We start from the raw sequence: 22857 nt of genomic DNA, 5'->3' as shown, positions 1-22857 counted from the left end.
AAGAGGTGGAAGGAATAAAGAGGTGACGCAGGGAAAGGGGCTGTCGAGACAACAACTCCCACCCCCGCCGTCCCCGCCTGCCGCGTTCGCCACCGAGCCACATCCTGCCTGGGCTCCGTGTTCCCTGCAGGGTGGTGCAGCGCTGGGGGGGGGAGGGGCTTTCCCTCTGTGGCCTGGCCCCGCCCCCTGTGGAGAGACGGGTTCCTCAGGCGACGGGTGGCGTACCCGTGCCGTATCTCTCCGGCATTAGCCCCGCCCCGCTGGCCGTAGCCGTTAGCGCCCTCCCCTGTTTGCGGCTGTGTGATATTAACGGCGGGTATGGCGCGCTAACGAAACCGCCGAGCGCAAACGGAGGGAAGCCGTCGCGCCGGAGCGGGAGCGTCGCCGAGGCAATATGGCAGGCAGAGGGTTCCGTTTGTAGCGCTGTCGGAGAGCGGAGCCTGGCACCGCGCGCTGGATTTCGGAGAGCCGTAACCGTGTCGGCAACAGCCGGAGCCCTGGCGACTCGCTGTCGCTGAGATTCAGCCTGGCCCGGGCCCTCCAGCAGCTGGCAGACAGTCGCGGGAGGGGGCTGCTGGGTTTTTTTTGGAGGCGCAGTTTGTAGCCGGTGACGCGCATCTCTCGGCGCGGGCACGGATGGCAGGGGGTGTTCGCTGCTACACCTCCTCTCTCCGCCCTCTTGTCGTACTCGTAGCTCCTCGGCGTTCCTACCGGTTCCCCCATGGTAGACCTTTTCACTGGGGCAGGTGTGCCACACTGAGGCTGACAATGACATCACATGGGTCCTGCACATGGGGGAAACACTACTTTGACAGGAAAGGGTGGACAGTACCTGTGCTGCTTATGAGAAAAACTTACTGTATAACAGTGGTAACCAATCCTGTTTGTGGAGATCTACTGTCCTGTAGATTTTCACACCAACCCTAATTTAGCACAGCTGACTCTACTAATTAGCAGCTCAATGCAGGTCTTTTCAGCTGTTGAAGGAGGTGTGCTTTGTTAGGATTGGAGTGAAAACCTACAGGTCAGTATGGTAGATCTCCAGGAACAAGGTTGGTAACTACTGCTGCATAAGGATTGGCAGATGGCTGTTTTCTTCAGTAATAGAAACAAATGTTGTTTTTTTAGATATCTGCAAAGGGCACAGCCTGTTCACAATGAGCCAGTACCTTCTAGTGTTTGTGCCTCTTGGTCGTGGTGTGAAGCTGTGAGGCTGATTTGATAACAGTAGGCCAGTGCTGGGCAGAAAGAGGTCTTCCCTCTGCCATCGGCCATTTACATTAAATGACATTACATTCCTGCAGTAGATGCTGTTATCCAGAACAACTTGGAATGTAGGATAAGCGCATTGGCCTGATTAATATGAGCAATACTCTGCCACAGACCGGCTTACTTTGATCACATTATTGTCTCGATGTCTGGAGCACTTCCTGTGGATTCATCTGATCGATGGATGTTGAAGAATGCACACAGTTGTATATACAAATATTCCGTATGTACAAATCATGGCAGATTACTCCTGTCAATGCCGTCCATGTTTCCCTGTCTGTATTTCCCTACGTGACTTTGCCCGTGTGTAATTTTCCTGGTTATTCCGCTTGCAGTACTGACTCCACTGATATTCCTTGTGAGCCATTTCCTATGTATTCCCCTTTGAGCATGGCTATCTGTTATCCTTGTAGGTTATTTCTGACTCATTACACCTCATTTTTTATTCCATGTATAATATTCCTCATGTGTTTTCATCTGCGGGGGAAATTTATGGGTAACTGCTGGAAATTTAATGCAGAGGGAAAAAATGCACCAGTGCAAGTTGTTGATTTAGCAGGGTATTTGATAAAAGTAATTTTGCTTGAGCAAAGGTTGTAAAATATGCACTGAAAAAAATGGCTTCGGCTATTAAAAGCTGCTCTTGCGCACACCTTGTTCAGAACAGTGAACAGTTACGGTTCACTGATAACTGCGATGGTGAGACATCAGCTTCGCAGTAGACTTGAATGCAACAGAAGCAGAGTTGTAGCACAGAGACAGCCTTCCCGTAGGAACAGCGAGTGTTTGCTGTAACCGGTAATCTGTTATCTCGCATCTATAGTATTACATAATGTGGCAGCCTATAGCTTTTGATAATGTTTCTTTTTCCCGGATACTTCTGAGAAGGATGTTGAAGTAGAAAATCACTCTCTTCGTTCAAATGTGTCATTTCAAATGTGTCATGGAAACAGCATCTCCTTCTAGGAAGAAATACAGCAGGCAATTATCTTTTCCACAGTTCCCACCCACCTTGATATATTCCCTATTGCAGTTTATAAGCATTTCATCTGCCTACCTACTTACCCCTTTTTTTCAAATCTCACGCACCCTAGAGAACCGCAATAGAAATAAGCCTTTGAGTTTTATCTTCGGTAGTTTTAAATCTACTTAATGTCTGTCAAATTGTAGCAGCTTTGTGTACTTTTTAAACTTATAAAATCAAACAAAACAATCCAAATCTACTCGTATCAGAACCCACAATATATACATATGCATTGAGAATGCCTCCCTCTTCTTTCACATTTCAAGTTCATTTAGCCTATACCAGGCCGGCCAGTGGAGGAAGGGCTCCCCCTCTACAGTTGGGTTCCTCCTGAATTTTCTCCGGGAAGTGTTTTCTCGCTACCATTTTGAAGTTTTTCTCCCCACTGGGAGTTTTTACCTCATGTGCTTTGTATTTGGGGGTTCAGGTCAGGTGTTTTCTCTGTTTGCTCTGTCTTCTTGTCTTGCTAATCTGTAAAGCATCTTTGTGACAGTTCTCTGTAAAAAGTGCTGTGTAAAATTGAATTGAATGTGCACTACTTAGGAACCAGTCTTACTGCTTGTGATGAACACTTAGCATGTATTTTAGCCCCAGAAAATGCTTCATAAATCTGATCCTGTGCTATTCCTGTTGGCTCTTCCCTATTTGCTGCTCCTTATATGTTACTGCTTGTGTTATATGCCTCGTGTTCCGATTCTCCATGTTGTCGCTCTTCACATCTTACTCCCTATTGTCTTTTGTAGATGTTATTGTACATGCCCTTTCCATGGGAACCAATGGCCTCTCCGTGTCTCTCCCACAGCCATGTTCAACCTCATCCCCGTGGGGCTCCGGGTGGTGGCCATCCAGGGCGTACAGACCAAGCTCTACCTGGCTATGAACAACGAGGGCTACCTTTACACATCGGTGAGTGACCTCATTTCCTCATGGGGGGGGGGGTGGGTGGGCAGGAGAATAGGGGGCGGAGTCTATCACTTTGGCCCATTCCAGTCGTAGAGTCGGGAGCGGCTGTCCTCAAAGATAAGGATAATTGCTTCGCTCGGTCTACACTTTTCACATCCTTATTTTGCCCGGCCATCTTTCCTGCCGTTAATTTTGTCTGGTGATGAGGGCGAGGGAAGTCTCCCTGGCTGCCAGATGTGCCTTTCGGTGAGACAGAGAAACAATGAGAGTGGCCTCGCGGCAAACCAGACGGACACCTGAGCCCCCGTCGGCCACGCTCCATCAAACAGAGACCGTCGCCCCGCGCCTGATCTACAGGGCTGGGACGACCTCCAGACACTTTGACAGCTTTTGCTTTGGAGTTGCCAAAACGCCTGTCTGGACACGCAGGTGTGTGGGCGTCAGAAAAGCCGACCCTCGCTGTCTGAAAGGAACCAAACAAAAGCTTTGAATGTGATCGGAATCGGAATCAGATTTATTCGCAAAGTAAGTTTGTGCACGCAAGGAATTTGTCTATGTTTCACTTGCATAGATCACTTTAAACAATACAACAGGAAATAAAGTATATAAAATGAAAAAAAAAAAATATATATATATATATATATATATATATACAAATTTAATTAAAAAGAATAAAATATAAAGTATATATTGAATAAAATAGTGCTCCAGCAGAAGAAAGGCAACCTCAGGACCTGTAGACAGGTTACATTCATTCATCCTGATTGCTGTTAGTGGTCAGCAGTATGAGTAAGGTGAGTTTGCTGTTAGTGGTCAGCAGTATGAGTAAGGTGAGTTTGCTGTTAGTGATCAGTAGTATGAGTAAGGTGAGTTTGCTGTTAGTGATCAGCAGTATGAGTAAGGTGAGTTTGCTGTTAGTGGTCAGCAGTATGAGTAAGGTGAGTTTGCTGTTAGTGGTCAGCAGTATGAGTAAGGTGAGTTTGCTGTTAGTGATCAGCAGTATGAGTAAGGTGAGTTTGCTGTTAGTGATCAGCAGTATGAGTAAGGTGAGTTTGCTGTTAGTGATCAGCAGTATGAGTAAGGTGAGTTTGCTGTTAGTGGTCAGCAGTATGAGTAAGGTGAGTTTGCTGTTAGTGGTCAGCAGTATGAGTAAGGTGAGATTGCTGTTAGTGGTCAGCAGTATGAGTAAGGTGAGTTTGCTGTTAGTGATCAGCAGTATGAGTAAGGTAAGTTTGCTGTTAGTGATCAGCAGTATGAGTAAGGTGAGTTTGCTGTTAGTGGTCAGCAGTATGAGTAAGGTGAGTTTGCTGTTAGTGATCAGCAGTATGAGTAAGGTGAGTTTGCTGTTAGTGATCAGCAGTATGAGTAAGGTGAGTTTGCTGTTAGTGATCAGCAGTATGAGTAAGGTGAGTTTGCTGTTAGTGGTCAGCAGTATGAGTAAGGTGAGTTTGCTGTTAGTGGTCAGCAGTATGAGTAAGGTGAGTTTGCTGTTAGTGATCAGCAGTATGAGTAAGGTGAGTTTGCTGTTAGTGATCAGCAGTATGAGTAAGGTGAGTTTGCTGTTAGTGATCAGCAGTATGAGTAAGGTGAGTTTGCTGTTAGTGGTCAGCAGTATGAGTAAGGTGAGTTTGCTGTTAGTGGTCAGCAGTATGAGTAAGGTGAGTTTGCTGTTAGTGATCAGTATGAGTAAGGTAAGTTTGCTGTTAGTGATCAGCAGTATGAGTAAGGTAAGTTTGCTGTTAGTGGTCAGCAGTATGAGTAAGGTGGGTTTGCTGTTAGTGGTCAGCAGTATGAGTAAGGTGAGTTTGCTGTTAGTGATCAGCAGTATGAGTAAGGTGAGTTTGCTGTTAGTGGTCAGCAGTATGAGTAAGGTGAGTTTGCTGTTAGTGGTCAGCAGTATGAGTAAGGTGAGTTTGCTGTTAGTGGTCAGCAGTATGAGTAAGGTGAGTTTGCTGTTAGTGATCAGTATGAGTAAGGTAAGTTTGCTGTTAGTGATCAGCAGTATGAGTAAGGTAAGTTTGCTGTTAGTGGTCAGCAGTATGAGTAAGGTGGGTTTGCTGTTAGTGGTCAGCAGTATGAGTAAGGTGAGTTTGCTGTTAGTGATCAGCAGTATGAGTAAGGTGTTTGCCTTCTTCCACAGTCCTACACTCCACCAGCCCTCGTATGCTCAGAGCACTTCCCATCGCGCGCCTTCCCGCTGTGTGCTTCTCCATCAGGATCCAGGTGTCAGATTAACTTCTCACCTGAATTATATTAGAGTTTGGCTGCAGCAGTCCTTCAGAGCATCGGGCACACCCTCAGGCTTCCCGGTCTGCAGCGCATACAGCGATCAGTCTGGGCGATCAGTCAGGGCGTGGCTTGTGCGTGCGCCGGCCTGCTCGCCGCATGGCTGACCGCTGGACGAGTGCGTTTCCATGGCGATGCAACTGTGCCAAAAAGCGATTGTGTGGGCTGGGTTTAACTCTCCTGTTGTCAAAACAAGTAAATACCCTTTTCGCTTTTTATTTAAGTCATTTTCCCCGTGATTGTGGCAGCCCTGTCACAGTTCCAGTTCTTCTCCCTTTTCTAAGGGGCAGGTATTCATGCTGCTGCTCTAACTGTTGCCCTGAATATGATGTGACATCACTCTCTTACTGCAACAGCGATCGTTTTGTTATAAAAAGAAACGGTTTTATAAACTTACTCCTGCGAACAAGACCTTCCCTAGCAGTCTATGTCTCCTCCTTGATTAAATGTGTTATTAAAGTCATGAATAATTCAGTGCCAGCCCAATGCATGTTCTTATTTCCCACAAGCAATTCTGAAAATTTCACAATGTTCTTGGCAGTACTGGTGTAAATAGCCCACAGTTTTTCAAATGAGCATATCTCAAATTGATGAATATTTCTCTTATAAAGAACTAGAACCTTTTGTAAGAGTCAGGGAGAGGCAGTCAGACCTAACAGAGTAAACATATTGATTCCAGCATCAAAGAGAGCCAGCAATGTAGCAGGGTTGCAGGGTGGTTGTGGATGCCTCTTCTAAACTCTACACAACATGGATGCTACCGTAACAACATGGACACACAACATGGATGCATGAATGCTTGCAGGCATCCTTGCGTGTCCATTTCCCATTTGCATTTTGCACAGTCGCATGCAGTATGACATCAAAACAGTGTTAGAACTCTATGGCCATTACCAGATTGTAACACCAGTCCATGGTTTCAGTTAATTCAGACACTTGAAAAATGAATGATATTACATTGTAATAAGTGAGATTTCTGGGTGGAAAGAGCCCACTGGGAGTTAAATAGAAAGGTGATAATCTTTAAAAAAATTAAAAATAAATAACTAAAAGCTTCTTCAGCCAAGAAGTGATGCTCACAGTGAAAAATATCTGTTCCTCCTCGGGGTTTTTATTGATCTGTCGGGAATGGGCTTAGAGTTATGTCACCCACACCAAAGATCTCATTTCATAAAGTTGGCTCACAATCCAGTAAAAGGTAATGTACTACACGTTTCCTCTGCATGGTAATAAAAGCAGGGCTGCGCGCTACGCTACAGACCCGAAATGTTCCGTCGCCTCTCGAGAGATGCAATATTTAAAGGAAAAATGTTTGCCGTGAATGACAAACGATGTGAAGTTTTTTCGAAGGCGTTTCGGGGTTTTGTTGCCCGTTGCTGCTGCTGTTAGCGACAGCCGTCCTCTGTCTGTGTGCATTGGGTCTTAAATAGCCCTCTTTCAAGAGCAGAATAGACTGCTTTAGTCCTCGCAGTGGGACAGAATGTACAGTGAAAAAGACTCGAGACTCCGAGCAAATTGATTGTAAAATATTGTGTGTCGTGCTAAAAAAAGAAACACTTGTTTGCAGGTGCACAATTATTAATTGGTGACAGGGACCCTTCCCCTTAGATTTCGCCTGACATTTACATGTGATAAGGTACACAAGTGGAAGGATACGCCTATTTTTATTTATTTTTTTCTTGTTTTTTCAAGCAGGTACATAATCGCGTTACATTTTGGTTTTACTCCGTTTTTGAAATCGTTAATATTTTATAGTCTCGTATAATTGCCTGGAGGGCTGCGGATGAGGAACTGATGATTCTCGAACGCGCAGGATATCGTATTAATATTGTAAAGTGGCATGTAAGTGCTCCATGTAGCGATCTGCTCCTCCTTTAATGATGCGTTGCGTTTTATAATCTTAATTGTGGTAATCAGAGTTCTTAGGAATCGTAAATCACCGCTTGCATTTGAAATTAATTACTGTTTGTGTGCAGTCTGTGCTCGGAAGGAGTAGTCTGATAGCAGCTTTACTGCGTCGCGAAGGGCGCAGTTTGGATTCGTTCTTGTGGTAACGACAAGGTCCACAATGTAAATTCAATTGATAGCCGGTTGACAATGATTGTAAATCTCTGATGTGGGGCAGGAAATCCAGTCGTGGACTAGTGGCTGATAGGAAGGTCTCTTTGATTGGCTTTTGCCATCTAGTTTTAGGAAGTGCTGCTGAAAGTCTCTCTCTCTCTCTCTCTCTCTCTCTCTCTCTCTCTCTCTCTCTCTCTCTCTCTCTCTCTCTCTCTCTCTCTCTCTCTCTCTCTCTCTCTCTCTCTCTCTCTCTCTCTCTCTCTCTCTCTCTCTCTCTCTCTCTCTCTCTCTCTCTCTCTCTCTCTCTCTCTTCATGTATTTGAAAGAGAGGGAGGAGTGGGTAACGGACAAAGTACCAGCGAAAAACTGAAGTCACAGTGCGTGGGAGAGCGCGAATCAATTAAACATTTTTGCATTTTCGCGTTTTCTTCTGTCCTCTGTACTTCGCCGTTCTGCCCCAGTTTTTACAGGCTTTTAAAGACGCGAGAATAATCTGAGGTGAATTTATTCTGCCGTTTTATTTCGGGGGGCCTTTGAAACGCGTTTATTAATTTTATAACGGCTATGTTTGGGCAAAGACGGTGAGTGTCGTCGTCGTGTGAGCATTTTAAGGAGCGTAAAGAGCTGTCAGATTATTGGTCAGGGGAGGAGGCCAAGAGAGCGTAGGTTACCTAAAGACATATGGCTGAAATCTATGGCTGAAGTGGTTCAGGGTTGTTAAAGGGCTGCTGAAATCTATTATTTAGTGTGTGTATATTCATTATTTATCAGTATTTCAGGATGCAAATAATGCATAGATCTGTAAAGCTTAAGAGCACAGCAGGAATGGCACACACACACACACACCTGCAGGGTGATTAGCTTTCTCTCACACTGCCCTGCAGAGGAAATAAAGACCATAGTCTTTCCTTTGTCTTCTCCATTTATGGGGACTTACTGCAGAACTCAGCTGAGCAGAGGGCAGATTCTCATTTATTCTCTGTCCCTGTATTACTTTTTATCCCAGAATTAGTGAGAGCCAGTCACATAATTCATGTTCACCCCCTCCCCCTGCCCTCCACACAACTGAATAATCAGCCAGTTGCTGGTGGATGACATGCCAAATATGGTAAGTACTCCATTTTGAAAGAGGTTTTAAAAAAGCAGGACCTACAAGAGAAGATGAAGCTACTTAGTTGGATTCAGTCGAGTGAATCTGGTGGAAGAGAGAGGAAGCGAGCGCAGGCCGTGGCGATGCCAGCCAGTGGAGCGAGGCGAGGCATCGGTGGCTGTGCTGGTGGCTACACCAGAAGCTGGGTTTTAATGGGGGGGGGCGGGCTCTGGCAGAGAGGGACGAAGCACGCTCAGGCTCCATGGCTTTGATGGATTGTGATGGTTGTGGAGAGGCTGAAGCGGCTCCTAAACTGCATCCTTTGCCCCCCAGTCCGGGCCCCCCTGGCCCTTTGGGTGGGGCTCACGGAGACAGATCAAATAGAGGATGAGAGCGAAAGACTTGGACGTTGGAGAACGAGCGAGGAGGACTGGAGGAAGGGTACAAAGATGTGAGCTTGTAGCTCATTGGTATGCAGCCTGTGTACCCACACAAGCAGACGTGCGCACACACACACACACGCACACGGCTCAGCACGTGCATGCCCGCGCTGTAAGATCCTCGATCACGCACACGCTCCTCCCTCCTCAGCCTAGGAAAGGGGGATGCCCTGTGGGGGAGGGGAAGCGGAGAAGAGCGGGGGAGCAGGGGAGGGGGAGGGGCGTGTTCGGAATTTCCAGTGTCGCAATAAGACGCGTGCGGTATCTCCAGCCTTCCAGCCCGCAGAGCATGTGACTGCAGCTGGCAGGAGCCCAGGCCGCCGGTGATGCAGGATCCGGGGAGGGGGGAGGGGGAGGGAGCAAACACAAACACATACGGCGGAGGTGCATCCGTTAGCTCCCCCCCTGGGAACACGAGGAGCGGTGCGTCGCACCCTTCTCCGCCCGCCCCCCCACCACCACCCCTCCCCCCCCCCAGCTCGGCTTGGCTCCCGAGCAACTTGGGGATTCCCAAAAACACGGGACTCGTCACGCTGGCCCGTCTCCGAGCAGACGTCCCCGCGTCTTCTGAGCCGCGAAGCAGCCCCTCGGTCGGCCGCCGTGTTGGTAATGCGCGCGTGCCGTATCAGTAATGCGCGCTCTCCGTGATTGTTTGTTCTCCTCCCTTCTTTTTTTATGGAAAATGGCTTTCTCAGGTCAAGCGTGTTTACCCGGTGTAATGGTTTTGAGCCGGATAAAAGGCACATTGCATTATTTTTGCAGTTATCCTGTCATATGGTAACTAATGTATCTTAATGGGGTAATTTTTAAAAAATGTGCATTTCCTAAAAGCGAGCCTCGCTCAGGAAATGGATCGTGACTGTAAGAGAGAGTCACGTGACTAAGACCATCTCTCTGCAGACTTTGTTTTTTTTGGAAGGGGGAGGGGGGAATGTCCTCCCTTAATTAGCATATTTTCTTTCTCACTGGTGAGCCCAGCCCAGCCCAGCCGTATAATACCAGAGGAGAAAAGATCGCTTAATCCAGTTTCCTGTGAGTTGGGTCTTACCAGCCTGAGCCTGCTGTGAAACCCATGGCAGAAGAGCAGCACAGGTGTGCCAATGCTAGGTATCTGCGGTTTAAATTGTCCTGTTTTAGGGACTGTTATCAGCCACCGCACTGTGCACCCCTTTCAGTCCAGCCTGCGGAGCATGGACAGCTGCCGCCCGTAATGTGACGCGCACAGAAGAGCGGATCTTAGCGCAGCGCGGGCGTTTTCTTTACGTTCGAGCAATCGATGCGGTTGCCAAAGCTACCGGCGCCCTCCAGACCCGCCGCTGGAGGAAAGCGGGGCTTGCGGGCTCAGCCGCGAAAGAGTTCCCGTCGTTTCCCTCGCGGTTTTCTCTCGGCCGCCGGGAAGGGCGGGGTGATTAACGCCATCCCGCCATCCCGCGCTCGGCCTCCGGGGACCCGAGCGGCTCTGCCGGCGGAGCTCTGATGAACGGCTCGGCGCTCTCTCCCCTTTTTCTGACAAACCGCTTTTTTTTCTTTCCGGCGCGGCACATAAACGCGCCGGCTTGATGCATGGGGGACGCGCGGCGGAGCGCAAACGCGCGGCGTTAGGGGGGGAAGAGACGCAGTCGTTGCCGCTCCCCTCAGGCGCCCGCTCCCTTTGTTTTGGAGATCCGTCCCGCGCGCGCTTCTGCGCCTGCTCGGCGCGGCTATGTGCGTCACACGCCGTCGGTGAGGGAGTCCCGCCCCACCCCACCCCCCTACCCCCCTCCCCCTCCCCCTCCCCCTCCACCCCACCCCCCTACCCCCCTCCCCCTCCCCCTCCCCTCCACCCCACCCCCCTCCCCCTCCCCCTCCCCTCCACCCCACCCCCCCCCCTCCCCCTCCACCCCCCCATGCCGGGCATCTCCTGCTTGTTTTCCTCGGCTGCAGGGCTCTGTTGTTTCAGCCGATGTCGTTATCGCGGCTCTAATTAAATATATTTTTTTTACGAGATGGAATTGCAGAGCTTAATCCAATCGTCCCCGAAAGCAGATGAAGGTTTGATTTGCGGCTAATTAATCTGACCTTCAGCCGCGGCGGCGCGGGGAGGGAGGGTGTCCGCGGCGGCTACGCCAGCCTCGCCAGACTGCCCGATAATCCCTTTAGAGCGCTCAGAGATCGCGGCTGTCTGCGAGGATGTGTGTTTATCGGGGGGGGGGAATATTGCCCGCGCACGGACGTTCTGGCCGAGCGCTCGGCGAATCTCGGGCCGCCGCGTACGGCCCCGAGACACATCGTCGATCGAGCCCCGCCGAGCCAATCGATGGCCGCGCTTTTGGGTTTTTCGGCAGGTCGTCGATGCCGACGGCGGCGCCGGCTCGGTTTCTGGCGCGGGGTTCGAGCTGCGTGCAGTTTGTCGGCCGGCTGTCGATCTCTCTCTCTCTCTCTCTCTCTCTCTCTCCCTCTCTCTCCCCGCGAGCTCGGTTCGCACGTAGCTCGAAACGCGGAGGAGGGCTTGGTGCGGTCCAGGACAATTCATCTTAATTAACGGAGTTTGCGAAACCCAAAAAAAAAAATGAGCTGACTCATTTTTTTTCTGCGCCGCTGGTGGCCTATACCTTTCCCAGAATCCCCGGAGGGCGCTGGCGCCGGCGCCTCGGCCGTCTTCAGAATCGCGCGAGTCGGCGCCAGCGCTTAGCGAGCGGTGTGAGCTGCACTGCGGCGTCGTGCGGTCGGGACGCCGTCCTGACGGCTCGCTGCGTGTCCCGGCCCTCGCCTGGCCGGCCGGGGGTGTGAAACGGGGCCGCGTAACGAGGAGCTGCTACACGCTACGATGCGCCGCCTCGCCTTGGCTCCGAGCCGCGGCTACGGCCTCCACCCGCCATCCCTGTCACCGTTAACTCTCCGTTAGCGAAGAGACGAGCGCCTGCTGAAGGCGAGCGCCGCACACACACACACGCGCGCGCTTGCTCGTGTAACGCGCGCAGCTTCCGGGAGCCTGGGGGGGTTATTGATCTTTCCCAGGTTAAATAACGAGTCGGACGGCCTTCTATAACCCGGCAGTCTGAAATTAATTAGCGCTCCTTGGTATGAGGGGAAGGGAGCTTGGAAAAACAACGCGCCGTTGTGCTGTTGGGTTGAAACTCCCGTCGTAAGTCTTTTCACGCATACGTGCCCCACGCATTGCAGGGGAAGGGACTTGATAACCGGAAGGAGCGGTGTTTATGTGGAGATGGGTTCTGAGAGAGTGGAACAAAGCACAAAGCATCACACCTTCCTGTGATTAAATCCAGCTGTGAGAATCAATCCTGTTCCACTGATGTCGCAGTGCCTGAGAGAACAGTGGCGATGAAGTACCCTAGAAATGGGTGGAGCTGTTCGTTTTGTAGCAGATGTGCGATTGAAAGTGTGTGGGAAGCACCCCGAGTGTGACCGTCCGTGGAAGCGACGTCGTGGAGGGGGAGTGGCGTGTCCCGATCAGCGCGGCTGCGTGCGGTCTCGTCGCCTTGCACGGAAACGGAGGACGCGCCACGTGTTAGAAAACTGAGGGGAGGAGACAGAATGGAAAGAGGTGGAGGGGAAAAAAAGGGAAAGAGACGGAGATGAAATGAGTGAGGATGGGAAAGGCAAAGAGAGGGGGAGTTAAGATGAGAAAGAAAGGAAGAAAGAGATAGAATTGAGAAGGAGAGGGGAAAGGTGAAGTGGAATGGGGGGGGGGGGTGTGGCGGGAGGGGGGGGGTGCAGGCATGATGTCATTGCTAGAGGCAGTCAGGCTGAGCTCTCATAACAGCAGCTCCTGAATCTAGAAGCTTCTCGCAGCATTTTCTCCGTAGCTGCCAGTTTATTGCTCCCCGGAGTTGGAGTGAGGTTTGGCAGATCTCTAAATGAGAGGACGATGAGACGTTTGCTGCAGCTCCGCTTCAAGCGGCTTTTCACTGCGGGCTTTCAGTCGCTTACTGTGAAATGTACTGGAAACCCATTGTTATCTCCACGCCTTGACAGACAGGCCAACGACGAACAATGTAAAATCCCAGGTTTATTCACTGAAACTAATATTATTGGGCGTATAAACTGAGCAGCCCTTTTTGCAAACATTGCCTGTGCGACGCACCGATACCCTTTAAACAACTGGGGAAAATGCGAATCGCTGTTTAATTTTCGGAATGTTGTGTCGGTTTCTTATCTGCCGCCTCACAATGAGTCAATCCATACAGCCGACATTGTAAATTGCCAAGGGGAATTACCTGTTTTGCGTAATGTGGTACAGGATGTGTGTGTGTGTGTGTGTGTGCGCGCGTGTGTGTGCGTGTGTGTGTGTGTGTGTGTGTGTGTGTGCACGTGTGTGTGTGTGCGTGCGTGTGTGTGTGTGCGTGGGCGTGCGTGTATGTTTGAGTACAATTGTCTTTTTCTTGTGTGAAAGGACTACATTGGTAGTCAGAATCCTAGCTGCTAATATTTAAAGGGTGAGATACAGCACTCAGAATCAGTTTTCTCTTTCTTTCTCCCCTGGGTGTCTGAGCGTTGCTCCTGCTGCTCTCCCTGGCTCCCTCATTTTTTTTCTAATGTCTCTCTCTCTCTTCCTCGCTGTCTTGTTCTCTGTTTCCCTGTCTCCATCTCTCCTTGTCTACCTCTCTCTCCCCCCCCCTTGTCTCCTCTCTTCCCTTGTCTCCCGCTCTCTCTCCCCGTCTCCCTCTCGTTCCCTGTCTCCCTCTTTTCCTCGTCCCCCTCTCTCTCCCCCTCTCCCGCAGGAACACTTTACGCCGGAGTGCAAGTTCAAGGAGTCGGTGTTTGAGAACTACTACGTGACGTACTCCTCCATGATCTACCGGCAGCAGCAGTCGGGCAGGGGCTGGTACCTCGGTCTGAACAAAGAGGGCGAGATCATGAAGGGGAACCACGTGAAGAAGAACAAGCCGGCCGCCCACTTCCTCCCCAAACCACTGAAAGGTGAGTCAGGGGCGGGGCCAAGGGTAGGGAGGTGGGGGGGGAGGGTTTCCTGGTTTCGATTCCCAGCCTCCGCCTTGGCTGGCGTTCTGTGAAATGGAACCTCCCTGCAGTCAGTTTAACATGAATCTGCTGCAGGATGAGGCCGGCTCCTGTATAAGGGCAGCCGTCATATCGTGCCCGCCCTGGCGTTCTGCGGCTCAGTGACAGGTGTTGGGCAGCACCCCGGTCAGTCTGGGCAGGTGGAGCCAGACAGGGAGAGACAGGCAGGCGCAGAGCTTTCTCTCTCTCTCCCTCTCCCTCCCTCTCTCTCTCTCTCTCTCTCGACGGAGGAGCCGGAGGAGCGCCGAGGGGGAAGGAGGAGCGGGCCCGCCGCTTTCAACCTTGAAAAGGCCACGTCTCTTTCATCCACCGTAAAGCACAGGCTTATCTGTCAACAGGAAAGAAGGACTGCGCGCATTAAAATTCAGCGCCGGAGAACGGCGGAGGCGGGAAGCAGGGCCGCTCCTGCTGAAACGGCAGCGGAGCGGAGGAGAAAGCGCTGCAACCGCAGAAATATCAATAATAACAACGGCGAAAAAAGGAGAAGCTGCGATTACAAAATTACGGCCGTGAGAAGGGGCGGGGCTTGGGGGTGCGGAGATACGCGAATGTCGTTTTTCCCCCCATCTAAAATCACATTTTAATGAAATTTGGTGAGCGCTTCACGGAGCGTCGTTGCAGTCTTGAGCGACTCGGGGAGCGTCGGCGCGGCAACGTGCGCTAGCGAAACCCCGCTAAGCGCGGAGCCGAGGAAACGGCCCCATGCCCCGCCCCCTCCTGCTCCCACCCCACCCCTCGCATCGTTGCTTAGCCGCGGGACATTGATGTACGTGTCTCCCGGTGTTGACAGCGCCATTAATCCTGGTGCAACACAGTACTGGGTGAGGCCCGTTGCTTCATCGCGATCCTCTATGAATTTATTTCAGCGTCGAGGGACCTGCGATAAGCCGCTGATTCAGAAAGCATTAATATCGGCCGAGCCGCTGCGGATCCCTGGTTTTTCCCTCGGTGGAAGGGTCCGCACAGAACTGGCGGGAATTATCAAGGCTCCATCCAGTTGATCGTATTTGACTTTTCTCTGTGCTAGTTAGAGATCTTTGAAAATATCTGCATTGTCAAATGAAAATAAATAAAACAATTTGTTGATTAAGAATGAGCAGATTTGAACCAAAAATTGGGGGGAGTATTTCTTTGCCTTTCCAATTTATTCTTGTATGTCAGCGAATTGGTTTGAGGCAGGATTTAGTCGACGCGTTACTGACATTGACTTGGCCACGCCCCTGTCTCCCCATTCTGGTCCCGTTTGCTTTCGATTTTTATGTTTGGGAGGGACTCAGTGTTATCTCTCTGAGAGGAATGTTATTTACACAGTGCCCAGTACCACAACAGGGATCGTGCTCAGGAGCAGCAGGTTCTTTAATATTCTGCGTGAGCTGCGGGCCGGGGGGGAACAGCGAGTCCGGATCGATGGGTACGGAGCAGGACTGCGAAATCAGGAGCGGGAGCCCCGAACGGCCTCGCCTGAGAGGTGGAAAACAGCCGGTCCGGTCTCCTTTAGCGCCGAGGCTAGCGGCGTGTCGGAGAGCCCCAGCGCGCCGTTTTACCGGGGATGTTTCTGAGGCGAGCATGAAATGAGATCCACCGCGTCCCGCCCCGAGTCGTTTCCGGGTGTTTCCGCTCCCGGCTGAGATTTTAGAGAGATTTAGGCAGACTCTCGCGCTCGTGAGCTCACAGAGCCCCCCCTGAAAACAGGAAGAGCGTGAGGAAGAGCGTACCGCTACTGGAGACGAAGGCGCGTCATCCCAAAGATGACCCCCGAGCGAGGGCGGGGCTCAGCCGACGCGGCTCCCCCCCCCCCAGAAGCCGCCGGGCGGAGACCCTCTGGCGCATCGGTCAGTCGGTCGGTCAGTCGGTCGGTCGGTCAGTCGGTCGGTCAGTCGGTCGGTCGGTCGGTTGCCGAGCGTCTCTGAGACGGGGAGCGGGGGACCTGCCTCTCCGAGGGGCGCGGTTGTGGAGCCCGCCGGGCTGAACCCCTGACCTTTAAAGCAGACGCCCCGCGTAGAGCCGCCCTTAATGAGCCCGTCATCGATTCCTCCCAGCCTCCGGCCGGAGCGGCGCATCGATCGCCTTGAGTGTCGCGAAGACGCTTCGTGCAGAAGCCTTGAGTACAGGAGGATCTGCCGAGGGAAGGTGTTGCACAGATAGTTTTAATGGCAGCGGACAGAATCTTCTAGAACGTGCAGCGCTTTGTGGGAAAAGATTTATGGAAGAGATTCACACTTGGGCAGCCTAAGAGCCAGCGCTGATGAGCTGTGAAGCACTGAAAACGCAGCTGCGTTTCTGAGCCCTTCACTCAGTCTGCTGTCATTGTTCCGTGCTCTTCTTAAATCGGGCTTCGGGTTTGTGTTCTCTGTGTTCTGAGCTAATGGCTCCAGCACGCCGGTTCCTGAACTGTGGGTCGGGACCCACTGGTGTGTCGTAAGAGGGATTGAGATGCATTGCAAAAAATATATAACATACTGTAAATCATACTTACTATATTCAGTCACACTAGTCTGTTAATGCACCTGTTACACAGATAGTTCAAGTTGCAGCATGTCATGTACTTTATCATGTGTTTTTTGTGCATGTTTGGCTTTTCAGACCCCAAGTTTTCATGTGGGGTAGGTCACAGCAAACATTTTCGCTCATTAATCGGTTGTTGGTAGTATTTCGGTGATTAACCGCCCTCTCTGCCTGTCTATCTGTCTGTCTGTCTGTCTGTCTGTCCCGCAGTCGCCATGTACAGAGAGCCCTCGCTCCACGACCTGACGGAGTTCTCCCGGTCCGGCAGCGGCACGCCCACCAAGAGCCGGAGCGCGTCGGCCATGCTGAACGGCGGCAAGGCGGTGAGCCAGCACGAGTCCACGTAGCCGGGCCGGCGGGAAGCTCGTTCCCCGGGCAGATCCCCTCACGCTTACCTCCGGCCGCTCGCCACTCCAAGCAGACGACTTAAACCACTCCCCCCCCCCCCCCCCCCCCTCCCCTTAACCATCATCAGCGGTTCAGGACAAAGACCAGAGCGACGCCACGCGCTTAGTTTACCAGTGCTCTTTTCAAAACAAAACCGCGATGGCGCCTAGAAGTTTTTTTTTTTTTGTTTTTTTTAGCGTTCAAATCAGCCGTAGGAATAACGAAGCCACTGATCTTCTGTAGGCCTTTTCTCATGAAAAATATCGAGTCATTTCGCCGCCCCAGCGTTTAGTTTTTTGCTGCAGATGACCGCTTTGCCGAGTCCTGGTGGCGGTGTAGAAAACGGGCGTTTGTGTTCCCGGACGTCCGGGCGGATGGCGGGAGCGCCGCCGCTCGGTCGAGCTGTCGAGAAGCGACCCGTTCCCGCGCGTCGTCCGCGCTTCCTGCGAGGCGAGCGAAGGCTACTCGCGTCGCGGTCTGCGGGAGCCCGAGCCCGAGCCCGGGGCCGGGGGTGTGGCTGCTGTGCGTTACAGTGTTTATGCACAGAGACAGAGCTCTTAGCATGCCTCCGTTCAGCTTATCTGGAGGGAGGGGAGGGTGTCGGGTTCTCACGCTGAAGCTGTGCCTCCATTTTGCTGGCTACTATTGCTGAATTAGCCGGGAGCTATTATCCTCCTCCGTGTCTTCCCCCTTCTTGCTGTCTGTACTGTCCGGCCGTCCCTGAGTGTGAACAGGGAGCCGTCGCACCAAAGACAGGAGCGTACCTGTGTCCCCTAAAGCAGTTTAACAGCCAGTGTTGAGGTTTGGACAGAACTTTGGTTGGTTGCCGTTGTTGCCGTGTCTTCACGTTTTAAGGAGATAGAGAGGAGGAGAGGTGCACTGTTGGGCTTCGTGGTTCAGTATTAAAGGAAGTGTTTCTATTGGTATGATTTCCGCAGTATAAGTTGACTGTCCAGTGTTTTTCCCCCATTGTTTGAATCTCGTCAGGTCGTCTCTGTCTCTGTCCTGTATTCTGTTATCGATAGAGTGCTTGTGTCAAGCCCCGCCCCCTCTCTTTGTTAGAAGTTCATTGGTCGACTCTGTTTGCCATGCGGATACGATGAGGCTCCCAAACAGACCGCTATTTTGCGTATGAATAGTGGCGATCGTTTTCTATGAAAAAAAAATGTTGATACTGTGGAATTTTAGGTGGCTTTACATTTTTTATAGTTTGTCTTATTTGTAAAGTGAAGAATTCTGGAAGAAAAGGAGAAAGATCCCTTTCCTTTCTTGTACAGGGCATGTACAATTAAAGTTATAGTGCAAGGACCCTTTTTCGTGGGCAAAGTACTTTTATTTTTTCCCTTGATATCTTCTTCATACATGCTACAGGGAGGCTCCTGATTACGTTTAAGTTTTTATTTCATTTTAGGTGAACATATCTGTTGCATGGGAGACAGCTGGGACTTCAGGAATAGAGCTGCATGATGTAGGCTATATGTATTAACCCATGTTGGATCATGTGTTCCAATGCATACCAGGATTAAAAAAACCGTATGACGTACAAGCAGGCTTTCAGCCTGGTTACCTTCCAGTTGTTTATTATTTGTTGTATACACAAAAAATTGCACTGAATAAAATGTTTATATAAAGATATACTTTTAAACGGAGTCCTTGCATTTCTTTTGCCTATCCCATTCTTCTTTGCTTCACTCACTTCTGAGATGCAGATTTTTGTCCGGCTTTTAAAATGGTAAAATCGCTCTTTCTCTCTGGATCTGCTCCACATAGTCCCTCCTAAGGCAATTTAGAAGCCGTTTTTCAAAATTCCCCGTGCTGCACGCTACGACTGTCTGCGTCTCTGGAATTAGAAAAATTTCAGCAGGCTACGTTTTACAATTCGCCGTTTAGCGGACGCTTTTATCCACAGCGACTTGCACGGGTTGCGTTTTTACATACAATTCATTTCTGCAGCTGGATATTTTACTAAAGCAATTCAGGTTAAGCACATCGCTCAAGGCTAAAACAGCAGCGTCCCAGTGGGGAACGAGACGCAGCCTTCCAGCCGTGAGCCCAGTTCCCTAATCATTATGCTGCACTGCAACAGATGGTACGGGAAATATTGTAGGCATGTTAGCGTACGCTGTTGCTCGTTTCCAAGGAACGCAGGTTATTTTAATATGTAGATTTTAATGACGTGACCAACATATTTGTTTAATTAGTCAGAAAGCTGCGCTTTATTCCTAGGTCTAAAGCAGCTTAAAATTGGTTGAACACTTAAGACTGATCATTGTGCTCAACTCATTTGTATTTGTTTAGTTTGATTAACCGTCCTGCGTTAAATCTGATGAAGAATCTGCAGCAGTCAGCAGCTAATTTCCTCTTTCTTAATTGTATCTAAACTCATTATGGAGTTCTTTTGCTTTGCATTGTGAAATTGTGCTTCAGGTGCACATATTCACTGATTATTTGATGATGTGGAAGTATATTTTTTCACACTCCATGTCTGCAGCTGCAGTATGCCACTAGGACAACGTAACTGATAAGTAGACAGTCCACCATTTCTGAAAGGTTCACCCTCAATGTCTGCGCAATATGAAAGTACATGGCTATCTTGGTAAATATAAATCAAACATTTATTTTTTTTGTTTCACATTTTCACTTAATGTAAGATCCAATTCAAGAAACTGTCTGCCAAAGGGAATGGTCATCTAATATTAAACTAATATTTGTGCCTTTTTATTATAAAAGATATTTCACAGATTTGTGGATTGTGTGTGTGTCTGTGTCTGTGTCTGCGTCTGTGTTGGTAAGATTGATATCTGCATTTACTTGGTTATCTGATTGTGAGTCTTTTTATGAAAGCTTTGGAAATTGCAGACAGTTTCACAAGCCCTGGAAGGAAATGAGTCTTCAGAGTGCTGGTTCAGGCTCTTCTTTTACAGTGCCCTCCATGAGAGTTGCACCCCTGGGAATGATGATCAGAAAAGCTATGAAAAATTCCACTGTTGTATATCAGCTTGATCTTACACTCAATATATGAGAAATCTAACCTTTATCATGAAATACATATTTTTCTCAAAGACGTGTCACAATTATAGGTGCCCATAGAAATTCATGTGAACCAAATCTAATAGAAGCATACTGCAGTTTATACTTTACTTTTTTAAATTTCACCTGAGCCTTTACGAGTTTGTAAGTGGTCGCCCCCAACTTTTTCAGTTTCACTCACATATAAATATGAGGTGATGTACATGCTCATGTTATCCATCAACATGGGGAAGGTAGCGGATCACACAAATTGAAGCAAAAGTTTGTTGACCCTCATAAATCATGCAATGCCTATCTCCACCATTAAGCTACAGTGTATGATCGACCTGCCTGAGAAAGGGCACAATGTATCCCCCCCCCCCCCCCCCCACAAACAGTGAGAAGGATCAGTAGAGAGCCAAAAAAAATTCACTAAGGACAAATTCTCAAAGAAGTTACAGAAGTTGTTTGCAAGGACTTGGGGAATCTTGGGGTCTCCTATCCACATCCTTTTCCTCTGGCAAGCCTTCCAAATATTCCAATATGCGAATATATTGCCATATTTGGAACTTGGAAGGCTTTGCTGTTATCAAACCACAAATGTTAGCGCATGTAGTTTGCTAAACATCGTCTGAACTTTTATTAGAACCAGGTTGTATGGTCAGATGAGGCCAGAATAGACCTCTTTGACCACAAACACCAGAGGTCACTTGGTATAAAGACAGCTGGCCATGCAGAAAAGATCTTAATCCACAGTGTGAAGGATGGTGGTAGATATGTGATGGTGTGCAGCTGTTTTGGCTCCAAAGGCCCTGGGAACCTTGTCAGGAAAGAAACAAAATCTTGTTTTGATGCCACCAAATATCAGGAGATTTTAGACAAAAATCTGGCCTCCTCTAGCTGCAGGTCAAAACCTTGTCATGTTTGGACCTTCTCTGATGGATCTGGAGAGATAGAGCAATGGTCTCAGATCCCTTGCTATATGCCCTCCCACCTCATCAAACATACGAAGACTTATTGCTGTTAGTTTGGCAAAGGGACGGTGCACAAAGCAATAAATGCAAAGGGGCCAGTATTTGTATCTTTTTTTTCCAGAATGAATATGATTTTGTGTTAGTTTTTTTTTTCCCCCTCTGGACAATGGTATCACGGTAAGAATATTTCACTTTCTCATATTGCTGACCTTAGAGAACATTTGATAAACAATAAATTGAATTTTATCCAGAATTTTGTGTTCATTTTAATTGAGGGTACAAATAATTGTGGAGGGCACCATATTCCCTCAAGCAATGGTGCCATAATGTGGTTTCTGAGCCCAAATCTCTGAACTATTCATCTCTGACTCAGCTGTAATAGGGAATAATTCTTGTGAAACCCTAAAAATCTCTTTCTCTCCGGTACACTTGTTCACGGTGTCTAATGTGGATTATTACAGGTTGTAATGAGTTTCTCATTCTTAAACTGATTTTATATCCAACACCACTTTTTGAGTAAATTATCAGACTGTAAAAGTTGTTTAAATTAAAATGTTATCCTTGCAGAGCTAGCTCTATCCTGAGCCATCTCTTTGCAGGTCACAGAAACAGCATGATAAACCATGATTGGGCAGCTGGAAAATCACCTGGCAAACTTGGAATCACAGAAAAAAGAAAAGAAGGAAGTCAGAGAAAAAAAGGCATTTATTCCAATAAAATGTGACCCAGTTGGTCCAATGTTGGATAGTGGTGAATATGGTGATGTGCCGAAGCGACACATTATATAGTTTGCGTTGCAGTCAGCCAGCATTGTTTTCTGAAGGTTTCAGTCAATTCCTCCAGATGATTTTTGGGCCAACTGTGCGTAACCTATGGTTAGCATTTCGGGGGCAACTGTTGTTAACCCATGGCGGGGTCAAATTTGCCCTGTCAGCTAACAGCATTGGCACACAGTTGGATCGACCTAACAGGCCAGAACTTGATACGTTACCATACTCCGGCATGATGAGCAAACTACAAAGGGCCAATCCGGATTCATTTTGCTTGGATATTGTTCCTGGCCAATTTTGGTCCGCTATTCTTGTCTCTTGTTTGCTGATGGACAAATCTAATTTTGGCCCACTGACAGAAATTACATAAGGCCATCACAGGGTCAATTTAAGTTGTTTACTGGGGTTGCTCACTAGGATCTTCACCTTTAAAATTAAATCACTCCTGTAATACTTCAGATAATTCCATTGCGAAGAAAGTGGAGCAATCGCAAAGGCAATGAATCAGCCTGCATCTATTCCCCCTGTTTTGGTGGTTCAAGCTGTTATTCAGAATTTGTTTTACTTTCAGTGTACATATACTCTAATGTATGTCAGGCACTCCTAGTACTGTATATGTTCAATTGGTATAGCTGTAATAATACTTAGTAGTGCTGAATTAACATTATTTGTAAAATCTGTTTAGACTTTACCTCCCAAAAGTGCTAAGAAATTTGAGAATTTACATCTTGAGCATCAGCTGAAGACACACAATGTTTGTCCATGTATAACATATCTCTTTCAGCCAAAGTGGAAACCCTGTTGTTTTTCATTCTCTGGTATTAGTCAGCTTTTCTGAATCACCACAACCTTGAGGATTGCTGTTATAGTGAGGCAACTGGGACCCGGTCTGGCTTACAGCCATATAAACCTTGAGCAGAAGAGGCTATGTTTGTTTTTTATAACCTTTTTTGATGAATGTCAACATTCCGGTAGGAAAACAGCCCCATAACATAGTACCAGCATATGGTCTGGATTGGAGTAGGAAACACACTTGTGTCAGTCTGAAAACAAGCAAGAAGGAATCAAATGCATTCCTTTATTTGAAAGGAGAATTATCTTTTGGACTTTGCGGGCTGAA

The 22857-nt window shown here is 48.8% G+C and overlaps 1 protein-coding gene across 10 annotated transcripts in view; it reads left to right on the top strand.

The window, feature by feature from the left end:
- The window catches only part of LOC118236665 (fibroblast growth factor 13), a 109515-nt gene extending 90886 nt beyond the window's left edge, over positions 1-18629 (top strand). For all 10 annotated transcript variants that reach the window (XM_035435217.1, XM_035435213.1, XM_035435211.1 and 7 more), the window contains 3 exons: positions 3096-3199; positions 13795-13993; positions 16808-18629. In XM_035435217.1, the coding sequence (XP_035291108.1) occupies positions 3096-3199; positions 13795-13993; positions 16808-16944 (440 nt within the window). In that variant the 3' untranslated portion in view covers positions 16945-18629. The remainder of the gene's footprint in view (positions 1-3095; positions 3200-13794; positions 13994-16807) is intronic.
- The last annotated feature ends 4228 nt before the right edge of the window (positions 18630-22857 follow it).

The sequence above is a fragment of the Anguilla anguilla genome, chromosome 9, assembly GCF_013347855.1.
Source record: "Anguilla anguilla isolate fAngAng1 chromosome 9, fAngAng1.pri, whole genome shotgun sequence".
In the NCBI taxonomy this organism is placed as follows: domain Eukaryota; kingdom Metazoa; phylum Chordata; class Actinopteri; order Anguilliformes; family Anguillidae; genus Anguilla; species Anguilla anguilla.
Note: the sequence above shows the minus strand (reverse complement) of the source record. Positions and strands in the feature narration are given on the sequence as shown.